At 36.6% G+C, this 15,550-nt stretch overlaps 1 protein-coding gene and 1 long non-coding RNA gene across 3 annotated transcripts in view; one reads left to right on the top strand and one right to left on the bottom strand.

The window, feature by feature from the left end:
• LOC127529698 (uncharacterized) overlaps nucleotides 1–12,922 on the bottom strand; it is a 40,864-nt gene extending 27,942 nt beyond the window's left edge. The window contains exon 1 of the long non-coding RNA XR_007936320.1: nucleotides 12,661–12,922. This is a non-coding gene — a long non-coding RNA (uncharacterized LOC127529698). The remainder of the gene's footprint in view (nucleotides 1–12,660) is intronic.
• LOC114660396 (uncharacterized) overlaps nucleotides 1–15,550 on the top strand; it is an 81,524-nt gene that overhangs the window by 50,246 nt on the left and 15,728 nt on the right. For both annotated transcript variants that reach the window (XM_028813074.2, XM_051934212.1), the window contains exons 12-16: nucleotides 1,940–2,036; nucleotides 4,450–4,544; nucleotides 9,392–9,546; nucleotides 13,486–13,669; nucleotides 14,270–14,382. In XM_028813074.2, the coding sequence (XP_028668907.2) occupies nucleotides 1,940–2,036; nucleotides 4,450–4,544; nucleotides 9,392–9,546; nucleotides 13,486–13,669; nucleotides 14,270–14,382 (644 nt within the window). The remainder of the gene's footprint in view (nucleotides 1–1,939; nucleotides 2,037–4,449; nucleotides 4,545–9,391; nucleotides 9,547–13,485; nucleotides 13,670–14,269; nucleotides 14,383–15,550) is intronic.

Here is a 15,550-nt window from a genome sequence, read left to right on the forward strand (position 1 = left end):
GGCTAAACAATTCATAAGTTTATATTTGACAAGGGGGACTTCAAAATTTTCTCTCAACTTAACTGGATAAGAGAAAAGAGATTTTAGAACTGGAGTGATATGGTCATGCTGTGCATCTTAATTCTAAATATAATATTTGCCACATTATTTTGATTATTTCTGTAGTAGTAAGATTTGAAACAGCCGACCATAAGACATTACAGTAACCTCAGATGAATGAATGCTTATGAAACTCCATTAAGTTTGCAATATATTTCTGAAGGGGAAAGAGCAAATGTTAGAAAGTTTAGAGATGTGACTACCAAAGGATAATTTTTCAGACAGTTAACATCTACATTTTGGATCGATTCAGCCACTCTAAAATTTAAGGCTTTTGAGGTTAATGTTTTTAGTATTTGTATACTATTCACTGAGTTGCCACAAACATAAAGAAGTCATTATTTCTGAATTACAGCACATATAATTGCCATACATCCACTGCTTTGCATCATTAGTTGTTTAAAGTGGTAAACAAAGTGGTAATGTTGGTTTAAATGATAAATACAGCTTGGTGCCATCAACACATGAATTAATGTTAACATTGTGTTTCTGAATTTTATCACATTATGTTAAATATAAAGAGAAAAGATAATTAGTCCCCACAATGAACCTTCAGGGGTGACATATCTTACTGTGGACAGAAATCAGAGAGTATTGTCTTCACTAAAAGAATGTATAGAAAACCTGTTTCACGAGATATGGTGCAACATTTCAGCAGTTAGAAAGCAGTTTGAATATTTTACTTATAAGTTTTGCATTAAATAAGTCATCAAGTGTGTAGTAATACTAAAATACTTGACAGCCTATTACTACGTGGACATTGCACTGGGTAGCACATTTCCTATAATGTAATTGTTTTGTTTTTTTTTTTCAAAGAAGAAAACCATTAATATTATTCATAACCTTTTGCCAAAAATTCTTAAAGTATGCTTAATAAATCACACAAACTGGGTGACAGTACCCTGTGTGAGCCTAGCTTTCTTCCATATTCATTATACAGCATAATAAACATGTTAAAAAGTTCATGATGTTAAAAGAATGTGAATTTCTTGTGATCTACAATGTAGCTTGATCAAAGTGTTCACGTGAAAACACTCATATGTAATTCATTTAAAAAGAATTATTTACTGCTATTTTAGAGCAACAGCTGGCACAGTGGCTAGCACTGCTGCCTCACACATTGTGCATCTCCAGTTCAAGTCATACTTGTCTCGGTGGTGTTTGCATGTTCTCCCTGTGTCTATATATGTCTTGCTCCCAAGATGAACATGATGGGTAGATCATTCCGCTGTAAATTAGGAGAGCTCATTAAAGCATTGGTGCAAGTTTACTATTTGGAATTGCTGTCAGCTACAGTATAGCACTTTCTAGCTTGTCTACGTCTAACCACTATGCAAATATAAAAGTTTAAATTGTAGTGCAACTATATCTAAACCTACGCTCCCACAGCTGAAACCAAATCCAGGACTGTCAGCAACGTGCTCTGCTTGCCATGGTATTAGGCAGTGTTCAGAAAGATTGCCTGTTCAGTCCCCATCACTTACTCCCTGTGTGGTCCTGCATGAGTCACTTAACCTTTCAGTGATCATATTGTAGAAATATGGAAACACTGTCTTTAATGCTGGTTTCTAACCTGCTTTGTATAAAAGTGTCAGCTGGATAAATACAGTGCATGTAATGCAGGATTTGATTTAAAATATTGATATTATAAACTGTGAGATTGTGTGCTTTGTTCATGGTGCTTAGGAATGATGTAATTTAAAATGGAATGATAATTTATGCATCCTATTTTCATTTGTTTTATCATTTGTCTTGTATTTGCACTGATGTTTTCCTCATTTTTAGCATAACAATAAAAGTGATATCTGTGTATCTAACCATTTCTAAATGTGTTTTTCAGAAATTGAAGATTCAGCTAAACACATCTAATGAATTAAAGCAGAGTGATGCAAATGGAAAGGACCATATTTCAGACTCTTTCTCAAGTCGGCTTTCTGGTAAAAAAAAAAAAAAAAAAAAAAAAACAATAAAAAGTGTAATCTTTCAATTATACTTGTAAATTGGTTATTTCACTGATTTTACATAGGTGTTATAATGTAAATTTTGCTTTATAGTCACATTTATGTAGTTTGCTCTTATTGTCCTTTGCCTCTATAAAGATCATCTTTATTGTGTGCTAACAGAAATGTCAAAAATGTATAGCAGTGTATCTGTGCCCAACTTAGTTGTTCCAAGGCAACAGAGATTTCTGAAACATAATAAAAGGAAATTTTCTTAAGCACTAGCTGCAGGATGAAGGAAATCATTCATTTTGTCACGCTTCACAGTATTTTGTCATAATAAATACCATTTTCCATTGTTTTCTGAAAATGGCTTTAAGGTGACTTATTGCATTGATTACTTGCAGTCTTTGACCACTGAACATTTTGATTGACAGAAGCTGGCAAGCTCATGCTATATTCACCATCACCGAATGAACTAATGTTTTGCCCTGTTTGTCTTCACATACTTACAAACAGTAGAAATTTTTCATTACTTTACTTGAGTGTGTTTTGAGAATATTTCAATTTTATTTGAGTATACCTTACTCTTTCCTGTCTACTGTCACTTTTACTTCACTATATTTTCAAACCTAAAAGGCAACTTTTACTCTGGTTCATTTTTTTATGACATCTTAACTATTGCAATATTATATCAGAAAACAAAAAGCCTACATAAATGTTTTATTCGGTAAATTATCTAAAATTCAGGCTTCACCTGCTTTATTTAAATTTATACATATTAAGAATGTGGGATGATTTTCAAACATGCACCGCTGGTGGTAATAACTGGTTATCTATACAGTCATTCTGAGTACACATTCTTCACTAGGGATTGACATTGGTGCAATCTCGTTCTCATTTATTTCCTCAGCTGATGGCACTGCATTCAGGCTGTGAGGTGTACTTGTATTTTCAAGTGCTGTCATGTGTGTGGCTCATATTTGTTTTCACATTATCCTGGACATCACAACTCCAAAACAGATTGTGAACTAATAGGAAAAGCCCAAGATAAGCCTAAATGTCACTCATTTAATTTGTATAATTAGAAGCAACGAAATGTAGGTAAATCTCTTTATTAAACATTAAGGCCATGCCTTATTAGGGTTTGTTTTATTGACTTAAGTATTAAGGCCTTTTTTTTTTATTATTAAAACCCCAATACCTATTGGCTTCATTATAAAATGCAAGAGCTAGCTAGTGATTTTTAAAATAATATAAAACATGCTTCACTTTAGAATGCAGTTTCATGTGGCAAATTATAATATACCATGATTGTGAAGAAGCAGCTTTGATTTGAAAAATGCTAAACCTATCCTTTAATAAACTAGTTCTGTCAATCTTCTTGTAGTGGGAGACGGTGAAAGTTTACATTTTGTTCCAGTCAGTCAGTCATTATCCAACCTGCTATATCCTAACACAGGGTGACGGGGGGTCTGCTGGAGCCAATCCCAGCCAGCACAGGGCACAAGGCAGGAACAAATCCCGGGCTGGGTGCCAACCCACCGCAGTGCACACACACACACACACACCCACACACCAAGCACATACTCGGGACAATTTAGGATCACCAATACACCTAACCTGCATGTCTTTGGTCTGTGGGAGGAAACTGGAGCACCCAGAGGAAACCCACACAGACACGGGGAGAACATGCAAACTCCACGCAGGGAGGACCCAGGAACATGCACATGACATGCAAAAAGAAGGTGGCCATAGTTAGTTTAAGTTTATAAGACCATTTGTGACTATATTTAACAGAGAGAGAGAGAACCTACATTCACCTGTACTTTTGATACTTATTGTAAGTACAATAATATCTGATATTTTGAGTAGTTTGCTCATGAGCAAATTTTACTTTTACTTGAGTCACTTTCTATAAAGATATCTTTACTTTTACTCAAATATGGCTCTTGAAAATTTTACACAACACTGCTCACAAATGAAATGCAATAATCAGATACAGACAGCCTAGTGTATAAACAAGTCTAGCTCCTTTTATACAGAGTACTGATTCATGTACTTAATATTGCTGCAATCAAACACCTAATGCTTATCATTTATTGTCATCAAGACTGGGAAAAAATAAGTTAGAAACTGTATTGAACAGGTGCAGCAACATAGTTTACTTAACTAAAGCAGTCATACTCAATAAACCTTAAAATGAAGTAGTTTATATAGCACTATAGGCATTTTTGTATTTGCAGAGCATTGACAAGATTAGTTGCTTTGTTACATGCTTACTTTAAAAAAAAGGCACTACATAAGCAAAACCTTTAAGATTGTAATTTGTGATAGTATTACCTAGTTTCTGTTGTATGTAAGTAATGAGTTATGCCTTTCTTGAAATACAATTTTCTGGATTTTCTAGGTATTGTTTGCAAGAAGCTTTTGACTGGTCATTTTCACAGTGTCTCAGGTTTGGCTGTGATTAAAAATAAAGCACTCTACAGCACTATATATTTGGTAAGTTGGTTATTGGCACAGGATATCGATTGAGAAGGATGACTGCATATTGTTATGTTAGCAACGGCTATAAGGAAGAAATAAACCTTACCAGAGAATAAGGCATAGTCTGTAAACAAAGCAAAGGGTCAAAGCCATAAAAATCAAAGCATCAAAAATGATAAAACCAGAACGTTAAGCAAACTTTGTAGCCAAAGGTAAAGATCAAAAGTTTGAAACTAGAGATATATATTTAGAAAGCAAAATTATTTACAACGTTCATGTTATCCATTATTAGAAAAATGTGTTAATTGTTGACTTTTTAACCCATTTCATCGTAACATGAAGTTTATAACCACATAGTGCATGCACCCTAATGACAAGTACTCAAAATGGTGCCAGAAATGGTACAAAACAAAATAACAAACTCCATATACTGTACTTGAATTCATGGCATATTAGCACCATTGATGGAATCTTAAACCTTTAAAACTCCAATTGGGTACAACAGATCCATAAAATAATACAAATAAGCCCAAAAATGATATCTGAATATTATAATGATACCTATGGTATAATGAGTCATGGTAATAAGTAACATAGAATTTGAACTTGAACCTTTCAAAAAAGGTACTTAAATGGCTAATCCTGCAACGTATGCAAGTTAAAGTTTATGTAAACAGATATGGCAAAGAAGTTATGCAAACAATAATGGGACTGCAAGAAATCATTCTAGTCTTTTCCTGGTTGTTCTGCCTATTCAGACAGCTAGTTTTCTAATGATTTATGTGAGCTCAAACACACTGTACTGAGATTCCCCACTGGTTATATAGATCTGAGACTTTTAGAACCCAGTACTGGTCTGTTAGATTCCTTTGTTGAATAATAAATGACAATGGTACTTGTATTACTCATACTTAACAAATTAATGATTTGTGGGCAACATGATGCATTAAGTGATATTTTTCCTCATTTTCTGATGAAGGTTCATAAAGCATCACGACTCCTTTTATTTTATTTACTTTGGAATATTTGTTAATTACATGAACACATACATAATTTAATTTGTTATGCATTGAAGAATACTTTCAACAAGTTTATGTGCTGTTAGCTTTATTGTATACATGTTTTATGAAGAGCAGCACCCTGTTCAGAACTGTCCTTTGTTTTTAGAAGTTAAGATGCTAACCAGGCATCTTTTCTGTAGCTTAATATACATAAACTGTTAAAATATATTTGAACTCAATCAACACCACCCAGCTGCTAATTCTGGGCTTCATCACTGCCTAACCCTGTAGTGTTGCTTACCTTACCTAATCATTTCCAGATTTGCTAATGCTAACAGACTCAAGCATTTCTAGGATTTATTACTTAGGTGATTCATTTTCATGTTTTTACAGTATACAACTGTTTAAAAACCTGAAAAATGTGTCAAGATATGAATATAGCTTGGGTGGCTTCAGTGTAGATGAACTACTTTACTTTTAGATTTAATCTTGCCATTTTATCATAGTAATCTACACTCAATAAACCATAATAAATGAAAAAATATTTTCAGAAAGGTTTGCAAATTTAGCATAAAATGAGAAACTGAAATCTTTTATTTAGACACTGGTGATGCACGCCAGATTGTGTTCAGTTGCAACCTGTTTGCTTTAATTCCCCTGTGATGTGTTTAGAACTTGACTGGAGCTCACCTGTGGCAAATTTAATTGATTGGATATCGTTTAGAAAGGCACACATCTACCTGTTTATATACAACAAAGTCCCACAATTCACACTGCAAACAAGTACAAAATATAGTCCAAGAAAGTCTTTGCAGACTTCTGTGATTAAATTGTGGTGTTGCATAGATCAAATTAAGACATACATTGTAATTAACATACTAGCAATATACAATAAAGTACATTGCAGCAATCAGTCCTAATCCCACAAACACCTCCACATTCAAATGCAGTCTATTCAGAGTCATCACATAACCCAATAAGCACACCTTTGGGATGTGGAAAGAAGACTATCTCAAACACAGAGAGAACATGCAAACTCCACATGGACAATGATCCGATAGTCAGACACAGAAATCTGGATCAGCCACCACCATGTCATCCAATACTTGAACAACCCGCTGAATCCGAACACAGGGTCACGGGGGTCTGCTGGAGCCAATCCCAGCCAACACAGGGCACAAGGCAGGGAACCAATCCTGGGCAGGGTGCCAACCCACCGCAGGACACACACATACACACCCACACACCAAGCACACACTAGGGCCAATTTAGATGACTGTGGGAGGAAACCGGAGCGCCCGGAGGAAACCCACGCAGACACGGGGAGAACATGCAAACTCCACGTAGGGAGGACCCGGGAAGCGAACCCGGGTCTCCTAACTGCGAGGCAGCAGCGCTACCACTGCGCCACCGTGCCGCCTACTTGAACATGGACAATTCAAATAAATATAAACAAATGAGTGGCAATAATAAAAGGGAAGAAAAGATGAAAGAAATCCCAAATTAACCAACAGATGACACTAACTCTACCCAACAATGCTGCATTAATGGTGACAGCAGATTTTTTCAGTATCTCCTGAAGTCTACAGTGAAGTCTTTTGTCTTGATGTCTTTCAGGGGCAGGATGTTTCACCACTTTATCAGATCTGCCATTTCCTTCCTGTATGTAGTTATATTTTTGTTGGTCAGTCTAGTTCTTGCAGTGTCATAAGAAAAACTATGCAGTTTATATTTTGCTATGTCATGGGTGAAGACAGAATTAGCATCACTAAGGGACTCCTTCGTTCAAATTCTGTGTGGTTGAAAATTGAGTGATCTGTGCTTATTAAGAAGATGGGAGTAAAACTGATCTAGATCTGTGAAATTCTGGATTAAATTAGGACAGTTAACTAAAATGCTCTGTAGTGTTAAATATCTTCTAATAAAAAATGTCACAGATCAAGGTATTTAAGGGGAGCATGTAGGACCAGAGTAGTAGCAGTCCCCTGGCCAGTTAATATTTTACACAAGCTGGGTCTAAAGAATCTAGAGGTACACTTCACAGACATGAACATATGTCTGCACTCTCAGAATAGACAAAGCCATTCTGGGAATCAATGCAGAGGGTCCAGATGTGTGAGTCACAGAGTGATACTGAAAGATGTTCAAGCATCTTAACAACAACCATGAGACCCACTTTGCTGCTTATATCCATTAGCTTATGTGCATGGCTTTTGGAGATCTTTGGAAGAATCTTTGCTTGGCTCCCCTGATGCAATATGGGAAGATTTAAAAGGTTCCAACAGCCATTCACCTGCACTTCATAACAATGCAAGTGGAATTTCTGTTCAAACAAGCTAAGCATGTTTGGGTCCAGCCAGTATGTGTATAGTAGTCTAACTAGGAAAACTTGAGTTGGTGCTGGAAGAGGTGTTGATGAAGCCTGCAGGGTGTATTTACCCTGTGATCTGTGTGTAGATTGTAAAGCAAGAAAATTTAAATAAAAGAAAATTATTCTGACTGTGAGGCATTATGTAGCCATATTCCTGTTGGTATAAATGAGCCCCAGTAGCATTTCCTGACACACTTCTGATGAATAATTCTTTGACTGAAAGTACACAGTGTTAGTTTGTCAAAGAGAGGATGTGCAGCATTGTTCATAATGACACTCAGTTTTATTTTAATTCTCTCTTTTGCTGTGAGTTCCACAGGGTCCGTAGTGCATCCTATAACTGAGCCTACTCTTTTAATTAGCCTGTTGATTCAGTGGGCTTCTCTTGAAGTTATGCTACCAGCACACCACAGCATAGAAAATCACACTAGTTATCACAAAGTTATGGGAGACATGAACAATGTCACTTCCCACATTAAAGAAACACAGTTTCCAAAGGAAAAATAGTCTGCTCTGTCCTTTCTTATACAGTTCCTCTGTGTTCTGAGACCAGTCCAACCTGTCATTAATGTGGACCCCCAAGTACATGTAGGAGTAAACCACCTTTACATCCACTCCTTGAATTGTGACCAGACATAGAGACTATTTGGTGTGGCAAAAGTCAATTACCAGCAAAACCAAGGAACTGATGTTACGATGCAGACAATTCTGTTTTCCCCAAGAAACTTATCCATCTGACTCCTCTCCTCTGTCTCATCCCCTTTATTAATACACCCCATAAGTGCAGAATCATCTGAGAATTTCTGCATGTGACATGACCTGGTGTTATACAGTATTTGTAATCTGAGGTGTACAGAGTGAAGAGAAAAGGAGACAGGACTGTTCCTTGTGGTGCCCCAGTGTTGTTAACATCCACCTGATGTCTCAAAATGAACAGAAATTAGTTATTGTGTTAGGATAAGTGCAGTCCATGTGGACTCAGTTTTGAGTCTGGATCAACATATCTTCTCTGTGCAGTCTGCATTATTTTATTGTATGTGTGGGATTTGGTTTTGCCATCGAAAAGAATATTTTCAGGTTATTAGGTGACTCTCATAGTAATTTTGTGTTTAGCATATGCAGGACTGGCCCCCTTTGGACTGGCATGCCTTCAAGAATGGAACTCTGCCTTTCATAAACAGATAGTGGGATTGTGACTAGTGTAAGGAATACCTATTTATACATACACTGCATTTGTTAATGTAATTTTTAAACTGTAATTTATTTTGTTGACATGTATGTATAAACATAGGTTTCTTGTTTTCATTTGAAAAAAAATCTTTTTTGGTTTTATATCCTAAAGAAATGTTTGTTTAATTGTTTGTAACGTGATGTGTGTTGTAAATGACTGAATGATTTTTAATATAGAAATTTGAAATAGATGCTATATGCATGCCCTGCTTATAAAGTACTGATTGACTTTTTTCTCCCCTTTCCTTGTGCATTTTCAGGTCAGTGGTGGCTGGGACAGGCGGCTCTGCATTTGGGACATGAAAGCTGGTAAACTTCAAGACACTTTTTGCAACCCAGACTTAGAAAAATGGCATGAATTAAAAGAGGTGGCTTGTGATGGAGCTATACTGGATCTGGCATATTCTCCAAAGAGGTGGGTCTGTGCTATTTCATAACAAATTCTAAAAGTTCCTTTCCAGTATATTAAAGCCAGTAGTATATAATAAAGATTGTGGCTTTGGCACATTTTGAAGTAAACATGCTTGCAATAAATTTCTGTACTATATATAATATATATATATATATATATATATATATATATATATAATATTGTGACAGTTTGAGGTCCTCTCGACCCCTTGAACCCTCTGACCACTCTTCAGACACCAGGTAAAGGTCCAATAATTATTTATTTGGACAATATTAAACTGCACAAAGCATCTACACTCCATAATACTCATAAACAATAACTATAATCAATAAACAATCACAATCCTCTACTCCCAGACGCGTTGCCACCCTTCCACCCAGCTCAGCTCAACGCTCTGGTCTCTCACAGTCCTTTTTATAGTCCTTGACCCGGAAGTGTTTCGCCCTCAATGTCCATGTGACTAGGAACACTTCCGGGTCAGATAAAAATCCTTCTTCTTCTTCACCCCGGAGGCACGTCATTCCTCCTGTCCATGTGACTTGAATGTACTTCCGGGGCGTAGGGCAAATAATCCTTGTTCCTCCCTGCAGCGGCCCCCACAGCATCCAGCAGGGTTGGGGATAAAAACTGCATTGTCCAGAATTCCCTGCTGGCATTCGCGGCATCCTCCATACTGCAAGGAGGGCTCCACCTGGCAGCCTGGGGGTATTGGCCCATGAATGGCCGGCCACATATCACTATATATATATATATATATATATATATATATATATATATATATATATAATATATCATTTGAATGAGAATGATAAAAATTAACCCAAAGTTTGCTGTACTTTATATTTCTTAGCTCCTCACTATTGTTAGATGGAAGTAAGTTTAACTTAATATGTTGTCTTCTTATTCTTGTACCCCAATTAAGATAATTCAGGTTCTTTCATAAAGTGATTACAGCCTTTAAATATTTAACTATGTAATAATAATTCATTACATTTATATAGCGCTTTTCTCAGTACTCAAAGCGCTATCCACACAGGGAGGAACCAGGAAGCGAACCCACAATCTTCCACAGTCTCCTTACTGCAAAGCAGCAGCACTACCACTGCGCCACCTGTGAAGACAGGTGTATGTATACAACTTGTTTCTTACCAATGTAAGAATCAGAATTATTTCAACTGTTTAGATTTTTGTTAGTGCCTGTTAGAGTACTGAAGTATTGAATTACTGTAAAGTCATGTCAGAGAGGGCATTTTCAGCTTAGTTATGCAATTGTGCCTAATTGACACTAGTTGGCATAAACCAATAGTCAGTAAACTACTGGCCACGTTAAATTTGCAAAAATATGCACCTACTTATGTATATAGGTGTTCTAACTGCTCAGTACAGTAGCTGAATTTAGATAGAAGAGCAATCAGCAAATGAATAACCAAAGCAACAAATGGTGGGTTATAACCAGGAAATCAAAAACAAATTACTAAAGTTCAATACATGTGACAAAAATAGTCAGACAGAGATGGTGGGAATTCAAAAACCAATAAACACACACTTATGTAACCAAATCCAAAACATTAATTTTAAATTTTTAGGCAAAAAGCAGAGTCAGCAAATGTTATACAAAAACATTTTTAAAAAGTTAAGGAATTAAAGTTTACAGATTTAGGTTGAATGCAATAAAGCACAACTTCTAGACTTAGATATGTTACATGTTGCACACTTTTGTTTGACCTTGCCCAGTAACAGCATAGCAACAACCCACAAGCATCCAAAGGCAGTTCCCAAAACAAAAACAAAATGAGAATGCTACTTATGTTCAGCATTTTTAAAAATGTTTTAAGCACCAAAATACTGTAGATGTAACCATGAGATTCATTGCCCTATAAATCTCTTTAACAAGTTCTAAATAATTTTTAGTTAATAAAAAGAATTGGAAACGAGCCTGATCATGACTAGTGCTGATCTTCAAAATTCAACAATGCGCTTTTTGCAATGAATTTGCTGGGTTCACCCAGTTTTTCCCTGAAAATTTGCAATGTGGCCGGCTTAGGCAAACCTTTTTTTTCCCAGTGCCTCATGATGCATTGAGAAGCTAGCATGACATCACAAATCTGTAGCATTTTGGATGGGAATCGCACTACTTTATCTGTGCTACCTGCCTGATTAGGCATCACGTTTGTGCAGAATTTTCCTGCATGTGTACTATAAGCGCACCCCACCTAACACTTTATGGTGCTGCCTGATCTGCTTCGTACATGTGTGAATAATTTATGTTGTATACACTCATGCATGATATCACTTCCTATATGGTACTCCATCCAGATTTGTACCCTGGAAGCATTAAATAAAAACCTCAAAATTACACTTCCTGGCATAGCCAATCTAAACAGTGCGTGCTGACACACAACTTGTACTTGTACTTGTACTCCTCAATTTTCAATTGAGGAGTACATTAGCTGACCATAATGAATATATTATGAAAATTCTTGGTTGTTCTGCATAGATTCATTGTAGGCTGTATCTTCACTGCTGGCTTAAGCAGATTATGCGCATTGAATATGTAGAGCAGATTGGGTAGTAATAGGGACAGCATCCCCCAAGTATATAACACAGATTCCTTACAATACAGGCTCTGTGAATGCTGGGTATTCCTAGTAATGGTAGCTCATGTGAAGAAAGAAAGAGAGAGACAAAGGATCTGAAATATTTTGGACTTGAACTGTAATTTTATCTCATGGAGGCAATGTGGCATAGTGGTTAGAACTGCTGCCTCGCAGTTAAAGTCATATTTTTGGCTGCAATAATCTGGCTAGCATAGTTGGCAGACACTTCCCTAGGCCTCGGGGACATTTGAAAAACATGGCACCACTATAATCCACTCAAAACTTGTTCACTTTCTGTTTCCAAATTGATTTCAAAGTATTTTGCCCAAATTCCCAAACATTGCTGCGTTTTTCTGTGAACTTGAAGCGAAGCGGGGTTCACTCATCACTAATCATGACAGTAAGATCCCAGAATTCCATTTAGGATGGTCACAAGAGCTGTTCATCATTTTATTCACATTACAGAAAGAAAAGTCAGTGGTACAGCTATATCAAACTGATAAACTCTTATAGACCTTACCAGTTTCTCTTCAGAATCCCAGTCTTACCCTTTCCACCTATCAGTCTTCAGGAAGAGACTGCATTGCTAAATCTTGCTCTTTTCGCTAATGATCCATAGTTAAAAAAGGTTTTGTCTGCTTCTGTCTAAAGTAGCTGATGCACAGTGGTCACCTTTTCATCTGCAGAATATTTATGGTTCACCTGCCATAAATACATATAGGAGTAGATATAAGGTTGTTTTTAACATAAATAAAAAAAAAAGAACTTTGAAATCCCCGTTCTTCCACTCTACTGCTCATTCTTGTTAGCCTTAAAATAATAACTGACTGCGATTAACCTTTATACTTTATTACTCAATAGCAAAACCTTGGCAACTAAATAAACACCAGCTGCCCCCTGCTTGTAGGCTGTATGGCTGTTTCCTACTTTAAATAGGAAGAAAAAAGCTGTTTGTTTGCACTGCATTTCTATGTAGAATTTTCCTACACATAGACCTTTTACAATGCTTTACCTCTTTAAACAATATATTATTACCTCTTAGCATGAACTTATATTTCTCTGTTGTTGCATAAAGGCTGTGCAGTAATATAATTTACATCATATTTTTCCTTTGTGTCATCAGTGTTACCACTTCCCTTTTCTAAAACAAATTTTAACTTCCAGCTTTGTCCTAAAAGAACTTTGTTCAGGTTGTGTTTATTATAATTTACGGGTAGTTCATTTAAATGGAGTGCTTTATTTAATACACTTTCAGTTTGATTTTTTTTTAAAGGCAGTGTGTAATGGTTATAGGTTTATTACTAGCTTAATGTGAATGTTTAATGAAATTGTGTGGTGTTTGCAGGAACGAGATTGCATACTCATCTAGTGATGGGATGATTTATATGCGCCAGTTCAGCCCAGTGGGCAAAGAAATGAAACTGGTCAATGTGCTCCAAGGGCATGAATCTGATGTTACCTCCATTGTGTGGCATTCCCTTATAGACAAGTGGATTAGTGGCTCAGAGGATGGTACAATACGGATATGGGTAAGAGTCATGTGTTTATTAATCTGCTCTGTGTACACATAATATACAGTACACTATAGACAAGTAAATTAAAGATTCCAGGAGGTTTTCAATATGTGGCCCATGCTACCTGCTGTATATGTGAATAGGCAAATGTAAGTTCTTTTCCTCGTATGGAACATATTTTTGAGCACCTGAATATGTCCAGGTGAGCACCTGCATTGTGTATTCATGGAAGTATTAATTTATATGTATTTTTCCCTAAATCTTTCGTCCTCGTATATCTGCTTAACCAGTTAAAATGAAATTCAGTAAAGCAATATATAACAGTCATGGATATGATTGATTTTAACTGTAGTCAATACAAACAGACCTTTTATGCTTTTTTCTTTAATTTGTAAGGTATTGTGAAAATAAAATCACATTTGCATAGGGACAAGAATGTCTTATTTATAAGTTTGTAATAATTTGTGTATTAATGTCAGTCAAACAAAATATAATTTATGTAATTTATACTCTGAAAGGATTATACAGATTCTCAAATTTCTAAATAAAAATGATCACATAATATTTCTTATTTTGCTTTAATTCTCTTAAATTGTACACTTTTCATATTTTAAGAGTGAAGATGGTATACAATGTGAACATGTCCTTGAGACTAATGGAGCCGTCAGTTGCCTCAATTTTGATACAGTCAATGGATGCATTATGGCTGGAGTTCACAATGTGTTAAGGTAATCCTACAGTTTGTCTGGTCTTCTCTCATTTTGTTCTGTTCAGTGCAGTATGGGGCAGGAATTATCCCTGGATGAGGGCATCAGTCTATCACAGGGTTCACTTACTAACATACCCACATTAGGAGGACAACTTGGACATTGAGAACAAAATGCAGATATGGAAAAAAAAGTGCAGACTCCACATATGCAACAGTTAATTAAACACATGATTCAAACCCAGTACAAAAGATCTGTAAAACAGCAGCACTAACCATTATGCCAGCCACTAAGCTGCTATATATCTCATGTTCTGGTACCTCTTCCCTGTGCTGTATATACCACCAGGATGTCAAAATAACCAATAATTCATGTTCAGAAGTTTATATTAAAAACATAATCCACCAAAAATGATAACTATTTTATCTCTTACTTACCCTATCTTGTTTGCGGTGATTGAGAAAAATTATTAATGTCAAGTTTAATGGGGGCGGCACGGTGGCGCAGTGGGTAGCGCTGCTGCCTCGCAGTTGGGAGACCTGGGGACCTGGGTTCGCTTCCCGGGTCCTCCCTGCATAGAGTTTGCATGTTCTCCCCGTGTCTGCGTGGGCGCTCCAGTTTCCTCCCACAGTCCAAAGACATGCAGGTTAGGTGAATTGGCGATTCCAAGTTGGCCCTAGTGTGTGCTTGGTGTGTTTGTGTGTGTGTCCTGCGGTGGGTTGGCACCCTGCCCGGGATTGGTTCCTGCTGTGTGCCCTGTGTTGGCTGGGATTGGCTCCAGCAGACCCCCGTGACCCTGTGTTCGGATTCAGCGGGTTGGACAGTGGATGGATGGATGGAAGTTTTAATACAGAAAAAAGATAACAAAATTACTGATTCAGTACACATTAATGGGGGCCAATGCTAAATAACAGTAAAGCAATATTGAAACAACCATGAAAAAACTCGTGTTACTCATGTCATATAATCCAGGTATCTAGCTCAATGCTCTAAATATGTATTTCAACAAAACTATTGTTACATAAACAGCTTCTGAAAAATGTATTTATGCACAATGAAAGTGCATTAAAATGGAACCAAGCTTTTGAATTGAAGACCCATCTCTCCTCTCATTTGCTGTTTGTTAAACCACAAATTCAGTACTTCCAGGTTGTTCATCTGCTGCAGAGAATCTGTTTTCTGCCTGTTG

The sequence above is a fragment of the Erpetoichthys calabaricus genome, chromosome 11 (genome assembly GCF_900747795.2).
Source record: "Erpetoichthys calabaricus chromosome 11, fErpCal1.3, whole genome shotgun sequence".
Classification (NCBI taxonomy): domain Eukaryota; kingdom Metazoa; phylum Chordata; class Cladistia; order Polypteriformes; family Polypteridae; genus Erpetoichthys; species Erpetoichthys calabaricus.